The following is a 13,192-nucleotide window of genomic DNA, read 5'->3' on the forward strand; positions in this document are numbered from 1 at the left end:
TAAGATGCATTCAACGTTATCGAATAATTAATTTGTTTGGCTTATCAAGTTTCCGTTTGGCACGAATTTATAAAGACACGCGACGATGTTTCCGTTATTAATACTTAAACGTACATTTCGCCCGCGAGTTTCTGCATATATTTATACAATCTTTATTCATTATCTTGTATCATTCGATCGCAATTCGTACGCCGGACATACCCATATACAAGGTGTTAACTGTTTCTTGCTCAGTCCAATTAACTGGGATCGATAAGTTCGGCGAAAGATATTTCCCTTCTCGATTGCCTCGTTTCATCGGCGATATAAATTCAAAGGCAAAAAAAAAATGAAACGGATTATTCCTTGCGCGCTTAATATAATATAAAGAATTCATCAGGGATCCCCTCATGCGATCGCGAGCTTTGTCGTGTTCGAAAATCAAGTTTATTCGGTACCAAAGGCCACCTTCATGGCGGCGCCCTTGATATCGCTGATACACAGTAGAACGGATGCACCGGTTAGCGAAAGAAAGACAGGCGACTCTTCTCCGACAATATGACGGCTGGCTGGAAATCTCGAAACGATCCGGCGTCCCCCGGGCGGGGTGATTGGGTATTTGGTTGTAATTAAGGCACCGGCGGCAGCCATTAGTGAACCGTGAAAATGAACAACATTGTTCGATGCGTTCACGGCAAAAAAAATTAGCTATCATAGCTAAATTTTAGCTGTCCCTATATTGCAACCTGAAATTTAGTTATCATGCCTAAATTTTAGCTATGGTAACTAATATTTTTTAGCTATAGTTTAACGGAGAATTCTATAGCTAAAAAATATTAGCTATCATAGCTAAAATTTAGACATGATAACTAAATTTCATGTGTAATATAAAGACAGCTAAAATTTAGCTATGGTAGCTAATTTTTTTTCCGTGTAAATCAAATCGCACAAATACATCTCTTCTTTCGAGAGCATCGTAGTTGGTCCCTATGTAGCGTCGTGCAAAATCTGATATGTACTTTATAAAGATCTTTAAAGAAATATTATTTTATACATGTGTGTGTAAATCTCTATACATTTTCATTAAGTTGTCTACACGCAAAAAAAAGGATTAGCAGTAGAAGCTAATATATAGCTGTGATAGCTAAAATGTGTCCTTAAAATAAGGACAGCTAATGCTGTTTCTGCCCAAGCTAAATTTATTAGCTATTTGCACTTAGGTGCTATAGCAACAACTTTTTGCTGTTAAAAACACATGACATTTAGCTGAATGCTACTTTCTTCTTAACGAGAAATTAAATTAAAATCATTGATCATAGTAACTGCAACATAATTCCAACATATCAAGAATGCAACAATGATACTTATTAACTTATATTAATGACGTAAGAAATAAAGTAACTTTGATTTTTTTATATGATATTTCTGTCAGCTAATAATATTCGATTGTCCGTGCACACGCAATGCAAAAGTAATCAAGCACGAATGGCTGGTGAAAAGTCAATGAAATGGTGTTACGCGAAACGCTCCTGTCATATTCAGAGATGAATATACGAGCAAACAATACTTTCCGATTCGTATAATTGGTGCTACGGGCGCCCAATAGGGCCACCTCGCAGAGGGCCGTCGATGCGGGATGAAGAGATTTACAATGTTCCCGGTCGTAAAATAATCAATAAAATCTGCGCAATGTAAAGAAACAGACGTGCGGCAATGATTTAGTATGCGGAGCGCCGGGTCTCGCCCTCTCTCCTTTCCCTTTCACTGTCTCCCTCAGGGTGGTTTTCTCAGATTCGTTCTTAAGGAGATCTTAAAGGCCCTACGAAGGGCGAATCGTGATTCAGCTTACAAAAAAAATTATTCGTTTAAACTCGCGAATCGAAATTTACAAAATAAAATCAAATAATCGACACTTCGCAATAATTATATCACTAATAATATAATCATTGTGTATAATTAGATAACATTCGGAAAGATATGAAACAATATATAGGAAAGTGAGAGAATGCTTATACAGTCAATAGATTACAATAATAAAATATTTGTTTGTGTAGTAATTTATATTAAATCAGCAACATGATATGTGTATGCATATGTGTGTAATTTATGTATATGATTACAAAGATATTTTTATAACTTAACGTTTAAAATTACAAAATTCTGACGATTTAAGTTTCCAAAAATTCCAAATATAAATTTTTTATAACTAATAAAATTTTTTTAGATAGTGCAAAGATCAAGTAAATTTTGTTGTAATTTTAAATTTAATAAATTGACGCGTTTTATATAATAATTTATACAATCAATTTTTCCTATATTATTATAAAAATAAAATAAAATTAATTTAATACATTACTATTCTTTGAGTGCAAAGACATATGATAGATTGTGGAAAAAGAAAATATACACATAGGCCACATGTCGTTGAACTGGAAACCAATTAGAAAGGGAGTCGATGATCGTTCTGAAGAAGCGCGTCGCCTCGTAATCGAGTACTAATTCATCAACGCGGGCCATTTACGAGCATAAGTCGCCCAAATGATCCTGTAGCCTCGCCACACAGGTAATAGGCGTGGCCCTGGCTATTTTGAACGCTACGTATCTTGGTTTTACGAGGCGTTAAAGGCACCGTGACTGATGGCAGAGCCAACTAACAAGCTTTCATAAGTAAAACAAAGACAAATTCGACAAATTTTGATTTTTATTTATCTATTGCTCCGAACAGAGGCTTTTATAGAAGACACATTTGCTCACATATTTGTTTCCGAAACTCAACATAAAATTTCCTTAATAATGTGAAAATAACGCTCTAATAATTTGTTGAACATTAGATTAATTTTATTTACTAATATTTCTTTGATTTGATTTTTTGTTATTATCATCTATTATGTAATGCTTAATATTTAATTTTAATTTTTAATTATTACTACTTCTGTTATAAAAAAATATATATTTTAATTATTACAGTTATTGCTAAAATTTGTATTCTTATTATGGTTTTCAGTAATATTATTATTGCTTTTAATATCGTTTTTTATTTTTAATTTTTCTTTTTTTAAATTTAAAAGTATGCATAATATTATTTTTATGATCATATATCACTATAATTGCATGAGTCTTAGTCTATAAGGAATGTTTGCTTTTGATATTCTTAATAATTTTTCTATTTAATAGACTAGTTATTTCTATGTCTGCGTATCTAAATTTTACTGCGAAATTTTTGTTTACTCAACAATCATCAATTAATTAAATCACGAAAACATATCGAATGTAAATGGTGCCTTAAGTTTCCGGTGGGAAATATAGTGCGATTCGCCCCGGGGTTTTGCGGCGGGAGCCGAGTATGGTGACGAATTTACGAGCTCCTTACGAGCAGACTCTTACCTTTCTCGTGAGCGCGTAGTAGGCAATAAAGTACGAAGCCAGAAGATATTCGAAACAATCGGAAGAGAGGGCAAGATCTATCTCAGTTTTCGAGGAAACCAGGATCAAATTTAAAATTGATTTACGAGTGATTAGTATACATATCGATGAATTCCGTCTTTCTGTCGACTAATTTGTTGTTAGTTTTATTTATAGAATAAGAACGATGCGTTGCTGATAAGATGGAGATACTATATTGACAATAGATATCATTAATTGATCGGCGATTGATCGATTTAAAATGCTCCGAGCGATGATTAAAATCTAAAAGATATTGGCAGATTTAGATCTTCAGAGTTTCTTCAGTAAGGTAACAAGGTTTCTGTTATCAAAGTTGAATAAAAATTAATAAAACTTAAAACTGTTCTTTGAAATATCTTAATAATGGCAAATCAAAACTTCAAGTTATTTCATTAACTTTTATTCATATTCATCTTTGATAATAGAAACTTTGTTATCTCATTTAAGAAACTCCAACTCTTTAAGAAGCTTTAAATCTGCCATTGCAGAAAATAATCTCATATTAATCATCTACAATTATATATTGCGTAAAATAAAAAGAACCTTTCTTTAACATTTGCTATAGTTTTATGTTATAAAAGTAAAATAAAACAAAATTGTTTACATTTATAAAGCAATTTGGAGGGCTTTCAATGATAATTCGATCGTTTATCGTATTATTATAGGAAATCAAAATTTTAAGTCACGACTAAGTGTGAAAATGGCTTTACGGTGAAGGAACGAAACGATAAAACGTCAAGAAACCCACATAACTAGATTTCGCAATAAACAGAGGGAAGCAGGAAGTATTTGAACAGAGTCATGTTATTACGAGCTCGATAAGCAGGAAAAGGACGCGAGAGAAGAGGAGAGAAAGAGCTATAGAAAGTTTTGCTTGTTTTTGCGAGTGAGATTCTTGCTGCCGATTGGTCGGCTCATTATATGGCAATTAAACGACGTGGCACCCATTGCGGCTTGGTCGATTCGTTCACTTGGCGTGGCGCTAGTCATCGGATCCGGTAGATTCGATGACTGGCGTTAAAATTCCCTTCTTACATATATATTTTTTTGTAAAAGATATATTTCTATTTATACAATAAGATCAAGAATATTTTTGCTTATATAATAAAATTTCATAATTTGTATTAATTTTATATTAGAAGTGCATGTGCAATTTGTGCTGCACAAATTCTGCTTTTAATTTGAATAATTTATCTATTAATTATTATCTCGTAAATGATATTTTTATTTATTGCTGAAGAAATCAAAGATAATAAATTAAATAACTACAAATAATTACAAAATTATATTAAAAATTAACTTTTTTAAAATGTTTAAAATATTTGCACAAGAAATAAAATTTGAAAACTTTTAATAGAATTGCTAATATCACAATGTGAGTCTAAAATTATTATAATTATTAATCCTTAGCGTTGAATGTCGGATTGCAGAAAGTCGATGTCGCTTGTTTGTAGAGAGGATTCTCACCCTGAAACATTCCGACATATATTGACGTTCTGGCAATCTCTTGCAGTCACGCGATTGAAACAATGGTGAATAACGACTTACCCTATCCCATTTGGCGAGAGCTCGCTCCATCTCGAACTTTGCATATTCTCTCTTGTCATGGATCATCGTGAGGATTTTCCAAATGAGGAGAATCAGGAAACCGACAATGACGGTACTTATGACGACGCCCAGTGCAACACCTACGGGAGAAAGTATATAAAGTCTAGTTTATCTATAGTTTATTTTGTATTTTCTCTCGTAAATTTGTTCAATTGTGTTAAGCACGACTGACGCGCGTATTATGCCAGTTTTCAAATACTGTTACACCGTAAATACAGAATTAATATGCGTAGTCAGATAAATAGAATGGCATTAAAGAGAAATAATATAAAAATTATAGTTGAAATTATAATTGAATTATTTGAAAAATTATAATTATAATTATAATTGAAAAATATAATTGAATACAAAAATTGTTATAATTGATAATTTCTCAAAATGTATGTTACATAAGAATAATCTCATATTAATCATCTATCTAAGGTTGTATACTATTTGATTATTATATGTAACACATTAATTTCAGACTCATGCGCATTTATCATCTAATATTATTCATGAAGTACTTTCACGTGTGAAATAAATTTTCGGATTTATATCTGTTACTTGAGAGAACATAATGAGATGTAAATTAGATATTTCGTAGCACACACGGCGTGATAGAGCATCATTCATGATATAATACAAGACAAATTACCGAAGACGTTAATAGGCGCCGGACAAGTTCTCTCTTTCTGAGCTCGAATCTTGAAAATTTTAATATCTCCGCCAGTACCGTCCCTATGATACTGATATTTAAAAACAAACGTGCAGCCTGCATCACCGGGTGTTCGACATATGCGGGCGCCGGTTTCCTCGTCTTTCACAGGATCTTCCTCGACAATGTCGACCTGAGGAATAATAAACGTCCGTTTACGTTGCATTGCAAATTATTAACCGCCCGCGCGCAGCTTGCAAAGTAGATATTATCTCGAAGGAAGTGCTACCAACAATGTCAATTTCGTGCATGCACAAGTCACATTTCCCGTCCTTCGCGAGCGGTCCTGTATTATAGGCTACGCACTCCACGCAATCCTTCAGCTCCTCGCATCTTTGTCCCGGACACGTCTATAATACATTTTACACGATTATTTCGCAAGAAGATATATATTTCTTATCCATAATATCTCTTAAGAAATTGATTCTGATACATGATGTGCAATTTTATTCTGAAATAACATTTTCGAAATGTCTTTCTTGCAAAAAGAAAGTTAATTAATTAATTATATAAGCAGATAATAATAATCAGTAATTTAAATTATTTAGCATCAAAATATATTTAATTTATGCTAATTTTCTCATAATCAGAAATTCATTGGGTATATATAATTTTATAGATTTTAATCATATATGCATATATACACGCGCGTATGTACACATCATATTATGTATACATTGAATATAGTAATCTTACATAAACGCCCGTATGTGAATAATTAATTAGAATGAAAATTTGAATTAAAACATCACTTCTATGCTTATTGGTCTTGCTTTTATTTTTTTCTTTTGTTCTTTATCGCGAGAGAAATCGCTTGCGTCGATTTCTTCCAATATTCTTCAGAACGCATGCAAATTAACTCACCGGGCATTCTTCGCAATATTGTCCGGAGTATCGGATATTGTCCCGTTCCTGACAATGGCAGCTGCCGCAGATGCAATCGCCACGTCCGCTGCAAATCTCGACGTTCCCGCCCGACGATGGGATGCATGTGCTATTGGTCTCCTTACAATCGCACGTTTCACCACCCCAGCCTGGTAGACAATTGCAGGTACCGCATTCGCACTTGCCCCGTCCGCCGCAAATCTTAACAGACAAAGAATGAACGGCGAGTATATAATGGACGTAGGTACAAAGGTATGTAATTTGTTCTCCACCACCCTTATAAACGGCGCTACCGCTCAAAGAGAGGATTGCCGTGTAAATTTTGCGAATTTGTTAAAAGCGAGATTATCAGAATAGATTACGATAATAGATCATCTCTCCTGCTATGTTTATAATTCTTTATTGCTAAATGGGCGTATAACATATATAATTTTCAATTAAAAAGTATTGAATTTAACTCTTAATATTGAATATCATTTTTACTCTCAATACAGAATTTCACTATACGTTACAATTTTTATAATGTCCAATAAAAATAAAATAATGTTAATTAGTCTATATAAAAATCTTAGAATATCAAGTGGTTTTTATATTTTTTATATTGTGAGAACTAGTTTTTATATATAGTAGGTGCACAGCTTAGTCTTATTCAAAGAGCGTGTAAATTTCATATAATATAATATTATAATATTTTTGTAGTCGTATCACGAAAAAAAAAATAGCCCCACCATAGCTAAATTTTAGCTGTCCATATATTGCACCTGGAATTTCGTTATCATGCCTAAATTTTAGCTAATATTTTTAGCTACAGCTAAACAAAAGATTCTCTGTTAAACTATAGCTAAAAAATATTAGCCACCATAGCTAAAATTTAGCCTATGGTAACTAAATTTCAGGTGTAATATATATGGACGGCTAAAATTTAACTATAATTTTTTCGTGATATTATTTTTTTAATCTCAAGAAGAACCTACCTGACCGCCACTGCGTTTGCAAGAGAAATTGTCGCATTCGCAGTATTTCCCGTAAAACATTTCATGCGGATTGTTCGGTCGTTTATCGCAGTCGCAGACGCCGCACTTGCATGTACCGTGTCCGCTGCAAATCTCCACGGTTTGGTTGTCGGGTTTGCAGTCGGCTATCGAGATCGAGTTGCCAGCACCGACCTCGTTTCCTTCGCACTCGCATTGCTTTCCATAAAAACCGGGATTACAGGAACACACGCCGCATACTGATTTGCCGTTATTCTTGCATTCCGTAGCGTTCGGTCGATATCCCTATTTCCCGGTTTGTAAAACAATTAATATTGTGCAAATTTGATTAATTATATCGCATAGTGCATAAATTATATATTTTTTAAAACGTTACATATTAAGTTAAATCTTGTGTGTTAGCTGAGATAGATTTCCCTTTACAACACTGAGAAAAAAAGTTGTTAACTTGACTAAATCATTCAACTAATTACTATTTTGTTAATTGAACATATATAAGTATTTAAGTCAAAACACCATATATTAGATTTAATATGTTGTATTTAATTTAAATACTCTTTTATATGTTCAATTAACACAATAGTAATTATTTGAACGATTTAGTTAACAACTTTTTTTTCTCAGTAGTGTATTATTTTTTAACTAAGTTTTTTATGTTATTTTTATATTTGATAATATATGTATATAATACCGAATGCCCAGGTTTCTCACAAGGACAATCACATATGATTTCTAAATCGATAGTCAAACTCTCATTCAAGCCTCTAGGTTTAATCTCGATGGTTTGCTGCCAATCCTTCGGATCTTCGGGGCATTCAACAACCTGATAATTAAATCCAATAATATGCATAAGCCCTTGTTGACTAACTAAAATATTCGTTAACTAATTTATGTACCTTAATTACAACTTCAAACTCAATAATATTGCCTACACGAAGTCCTCCGCATTCTTGACGTTCTAACAATTCTCCCGTTTTGTTTAAACATCGAGAGAAATATTTAATATTGATTATCTTCGGTGCTGTGTCGATTATTGTTACGGAGTCTACTAGTTTCTGCAAATTATTAATTCTAATACTAAAGTATTAGAGTAACTTTTTAGCTATTGTATGAATATAAAATGGATAAGTGTTCTCTAAAAGAAGTAAGCTTATCAATGAATTTTTCTCTCTTAGCTTTTTTGAATTATAACATGAATTGAAATGTGTAGGATAGAAAAACGAATTAACTTATAATATATAAACGAAATAAGACGAAAAAAGAAATAAGACATACTTAAATTAATAATTATACATATATATGTATAATTATTAATTACTATTATTTCTAACAAATATATTAAGGTCACCTCGTATTCACTGCTCACTAAGGCGACGACATTCTGCGATTCGTTTTCCAAAGTACCTGTTGAAGACCCACTGATACTATGACTCAATCGCTGATAGGTCGCATTTTTGTGATCAGGAACGGCAAAGATAATGTTCATGTTATATTCACGCGCTTTCCTATTGAGCTAAAGGAAAAAACATATTTTTTCAAATTATATTTTTAAGTTTATACACAGAAAGAATTTTTCTCTTAGAATTTACCCTGAAAATCATGTAATAATAATACTATACTTTTAATAAATTTAATCAAACATATTTTATATTTATTGTGATAAATATTATTATTTTTTATTGTGATAAATATTAATCAGAGAAATTCTCATAAAATTCTTTTCATATCATATTGTCCCACGATTACCATGATTTTCAGAATAAATTCTAAGAAAAAATTTTCTCTGTGTACTTTTATAAGTAAACCATTTTTTTCTTGAAAAAAAAATTATTTACTTGTGAGATTGACGGATAATCCTGTAGAAGGGAATGACTGTAGAATCCTTTTTCATCCAAATGACACATGCAATCGTTGGGTTCTATTATTCCTGCAAGCTGAGAAATCGTAAATTTTTTTTAAAGTTATAATGGTCAGTTCATTACGTTATCGCTCGATGTTAGCCGAGGGTTTTGCATGATTCACGACCACGTACTTTACCGTCTCCGGCGACGTGGAAGACCGCATCGGTTGAGAACACGATAAGATGACGTGCTTTTTGGCGCCAGCCGATTTCCTTGGTACACACAATGACCTGCATCATCGCATCGAGCCCACCTTCAGGTCCGTCCAAATTACCTGACACCGGTGCCGCCTGTACCTGATCCTAATTTAGTAAATAGTTGTATTTGATACAATATTTGAAACACACAAAACTGACATATTGAATAGTTTAAAATGGTTTAATTAATATTTAAGTTATAAGAAAATTATTACACAGGATTTAAAATTTTTCTTCTTTTCAGAAAGTATATTCTGTATTTATTTAATTATTTTTCTTTTTGTTTATTACTATATTCTATATTCTATATTTATTTAATTATTACTTTGAAAAAAAAACCATGTTTATTTGTGTATTATGTGGATTCTTCTAAATTACTTATTAGAACTTTCTCTCAATTTTTTTCACTACCTGCCGAATACACTTTCATATAATTACCTCGAAAAGAGCTACGTTCTCTGTAAGAGGCATCTGATTTTTATAATCATAAGGCGAGGCACATGGGTCTCCAGTTTTCAAAATGCAGGGAGATTCTAATCTATAATCAGATAAAAATTTAATCAGATTATAAACGCATCTTTTATATCAACTATATAATTTTGTTGCCGATCTAATAAAAATTTCAATATGTAATTATTTTATTTTATTGATCAAAATATATATTATAATGATTTATACTAATGAATAATATAATTACTTGTCAGGTTGCGTGTTGGTCATTGGTAAAACGACCTTGTCTACAAAGCTGCCAAAACCGATACGGAAATTCGACGTGAGCTTTTGCATAGCTTTAGCCAACTGCAGACCGAGTTTCGACAATTTGTCTCTGTACGGTTCCATAGATGCGGACAGATCCATAAGATAATATAAATCCACGGGATAATCCTCTGCTTGACTGTATTTCAGAATCACGCGATAATCCTCTCCTATTAATAATTTATGTGATATTCTTATAGAATTAAATTTTTATTGTTCTTGGAGAATTTTGTTAGAGAATTTTGTTTTGAGAGATTAAATTATAGTTTATAATTTTATAATATTAAAAATATATATATTAAATATTTTATAAAAACATATACATTAAATATTAAATATTTTATAAAAATATATAAAGTATACATATAAAAGTGCATAACTTTGTTATACATATAGTAATTATCTAATTTATATTTTATTAAGAGTATATTCCATTCTGTGATAATAATCAATATATTGTTGACATTTAAAAAATTTTGTTTTTTATCTATGATTATTAGAATACTATTGTTTTGCAAGAAGATTAGAGATAAAACGCAAAGATAAAAACTTTGCGCGCGAAATTTTTCTCTTACCTCGCCTGAGACGCAAACGTATCTTCTGAGGTTGAACTTGGATAGGATCTTTACCCTTAATCGAAGACAACGGTCGATTTTCGAGAATGCCCATTGTATTCTCGGGATGTATTACGTCTGACAATGGGCACCAGAGATGGCCTTCTCTCAAAAACGTCAGTTTGGATACACAACGCAGCAAAGGACTGCTTGCATTCTGTCCAGATACCTTATAAAACCACGAACTCAAAATCAGTCTTATTGATGCTCACTTTGCATTGAAACGTTCAAGTTAAAAAAAATTACAAAATAGAATTTATCAATAATTTTTTCCAAATATCTAGATTTTAATAATTCTTTTTTTTTCAATGAAGAAATTTTATTTAATCTATAGTTATTTTTTTCACGGATGATTACGATAAATGTATTTTTGGCCCAGAGAACTAGGAATTCTCTCATAGAGAAAATAAAAGATATTGAAAAGTCCCTTACGTGTGACGTTCTTTTTTTAAACTTTAACTTCTAAATTTAAATATTTTAAAGTTATAAATAATGTTATAAATAATTCATGATATTATTTTAAAAGATCATTTTTTTATGCGTTGAAGAAATAAATTTAAATAGAAAATACGAAAACACTTACTGTAAACATTCGATAATCAATAATTAATGTCATATCAATTTTATTTTATTTTAAATTTTGATCAAATTATCCTCATTATATCAAGTACACTTTAATTTTTAAAATTTATTTTATTATAATATGTATGAATGCGTCCCGCAAACTCTCTAATTACATTTTTATTTTATACATAATGTAATATAAATCACAACAAAATAATATATATATTTCCTATAATACAGATATTTTACTGATAAATTTCTCTCGTAAAAAGCGCTCGATTTGTATAAGTCTGACTGATTTTAGAAATAAAACTTTTTCTGGATATTATTTAGTCAAAAGATAAAGAAATAAAAAAGATAAAAAACATTCTCATGCTAAGTGCCTGCGAGTATAAAACTGAAATACGCATGTCACATATAATCGCGTGATTTCATTCATGAATCACCAACGAGAAAGAACGACGGTTCCGAAAGGAGGATCGTCGCGCAGGTGTTTGCGTCCGGTGTTTCTTGTCGTAGACTCAATGTAGCCACCACTTTGTTTATCTCTAGCGAAAGCTTTTTTTTAACGACGTTTATAATCATAAATATTCATTACCATCATGGAACACCACACGCATCGCGGCATTTGCAGGCAGCTCGCGCAGGTCTGTTGGGACTCGCAGAGGCTCTCCCGATCCCGATGCTGCGAGGATGCGAGTACGAAGAGTCGCGTCATCAGGAAAAGAAAGACGGTCGTCGTCCACCGTGTCATTATTTCGCCGTTAATGTCGACCTACGGCGAAAGGTGCGGACGACGAGCCAGGAGTCGCGGCACCAACGCTCGCGATCTACGAAAGGATACTGCGGTATCTCCCGGAAATGACTTCGAGATAAAACGCGTCATGGTCATAATGTGTCATTAGGTAATCACGTTCGTTTTCTCCTTCTCCGGTGACAATTCTGTGATCGAATCCTCCGAAGCACGAAAGTCATTATGTATAAGTCGCAGAGATGTCAAAAATTTAATTTAATTGTAAATTAAATGAACAATCTGAATTGATAACTTGTAGACGTTAAATAATGAATGATGTAAATGAATGAATAATTTTGTAATGATGTAATGAATACATGTGTCTTGTTTGAGTTTGAATGAATATGAAGATGAAGATGAGAAAAGATAGGAAAAATGTATACAGATAGAATGCTTAATAGGAAAAACAAATGTATAAATAGATTTTACTTATTACTTATAGATTGAATAATTTTTATTACATGAATTTTTATCTCTGCTTACATACTAATATATTTCAATATAGTAGCCAGTAGGGGCAGTATTGAAAAATCATTTATATATATGTATATTTTCATTCATATATAAAATTATCGATTAAAACGATACATCATTATATGATATATTCTTTCAAGTTTCAATATTATGAATAATTGATGTGATTAATATATATATATATATATATATTTTTTTTTTAAGATTATTTCTTTTATTGATAAAGATTTTACAGAAAGTACAATCTACTGCCATCTAGCATGTCAATAATGTATTGAATATGCATTA

The 13,192-nt window shown here is 31.8% G+C and overlaps 1 protein-coding gene across 3 annotated transcripts; it reads right to left on the bottom strand.

Annotated features, from left to right (window-relative positions):
- Positions 1-4,757: 4,757 nt before the first annotated feature.
- Positions 4,758-12,496, bottom strand: LOC145942694 (integrin beta-PS). Of its 3 annotated transcripts, XM_083049644.1 has the most exons (15): positions 12,236-12,494; positions 11,035-11,242; positions 10,401-10,629; positions 10,142-10,241; positions 9,638-9,808; positions 9,441-9,539; positions 8,954-9,118; positions 8,502-8,660; positions 8,297-8,428; positions 7,588-7,890; positions 6,593-6,814; positions 5,962-6,078; positions 5,669-5,861; positions 4,972-5,111; positions 4,758-4,891 (listed from the first exon to the last, which is right to left on the bottom strand). In XM_083049644.1, exons 1-15 carry the CDS (start codon positions 12,389-12,391, stop codon positions 4,823-4,825), a joined length of 2,463 nt encoding a protein of 820 aa, XP_082905770.1. In that variant the 5' UTR covers positions 12,392-12,494; the 3' UTR covers positions 4,758-4,822. The 3 variants fall into 3 exon arrangements, with proteins under 3 accessions (XP_082905770.1, XP_082905772.1, XP_082905771.1); XM_083049646.1 differs by lacking the exon at positions 12,236-12,494 and having other exon boundaries at positions 10,401-10,598; positions 11,035-11,176; XM_083049645.1 differs by lacking the exons at positions 8,297-8,428; positions 8,502-8,660 and having other exon boundaries at positions 12,236-12,496.
- Between the last annotated feature and the right edge of the window lie 696 nt (positions 12,497-13,192).

This window comes from Prenolepis imparis, unplaced genomic scaffold (genome assembly GCF_030444845.1).
Source record: "Prenolepis imparis isolate NDT839.2.m4 unplaced genomic scaffold, iyPreImpa1.0 SCAF_11, whole genome shotgun sequence".
Classification (NCBI taxonomy): domain Eukaryota; kingdom Metazoa; phylum Arthropoda; class Insecta; order Hymenoptera; family Formicidae; genus Prenolepis; species Prenolepis imparis.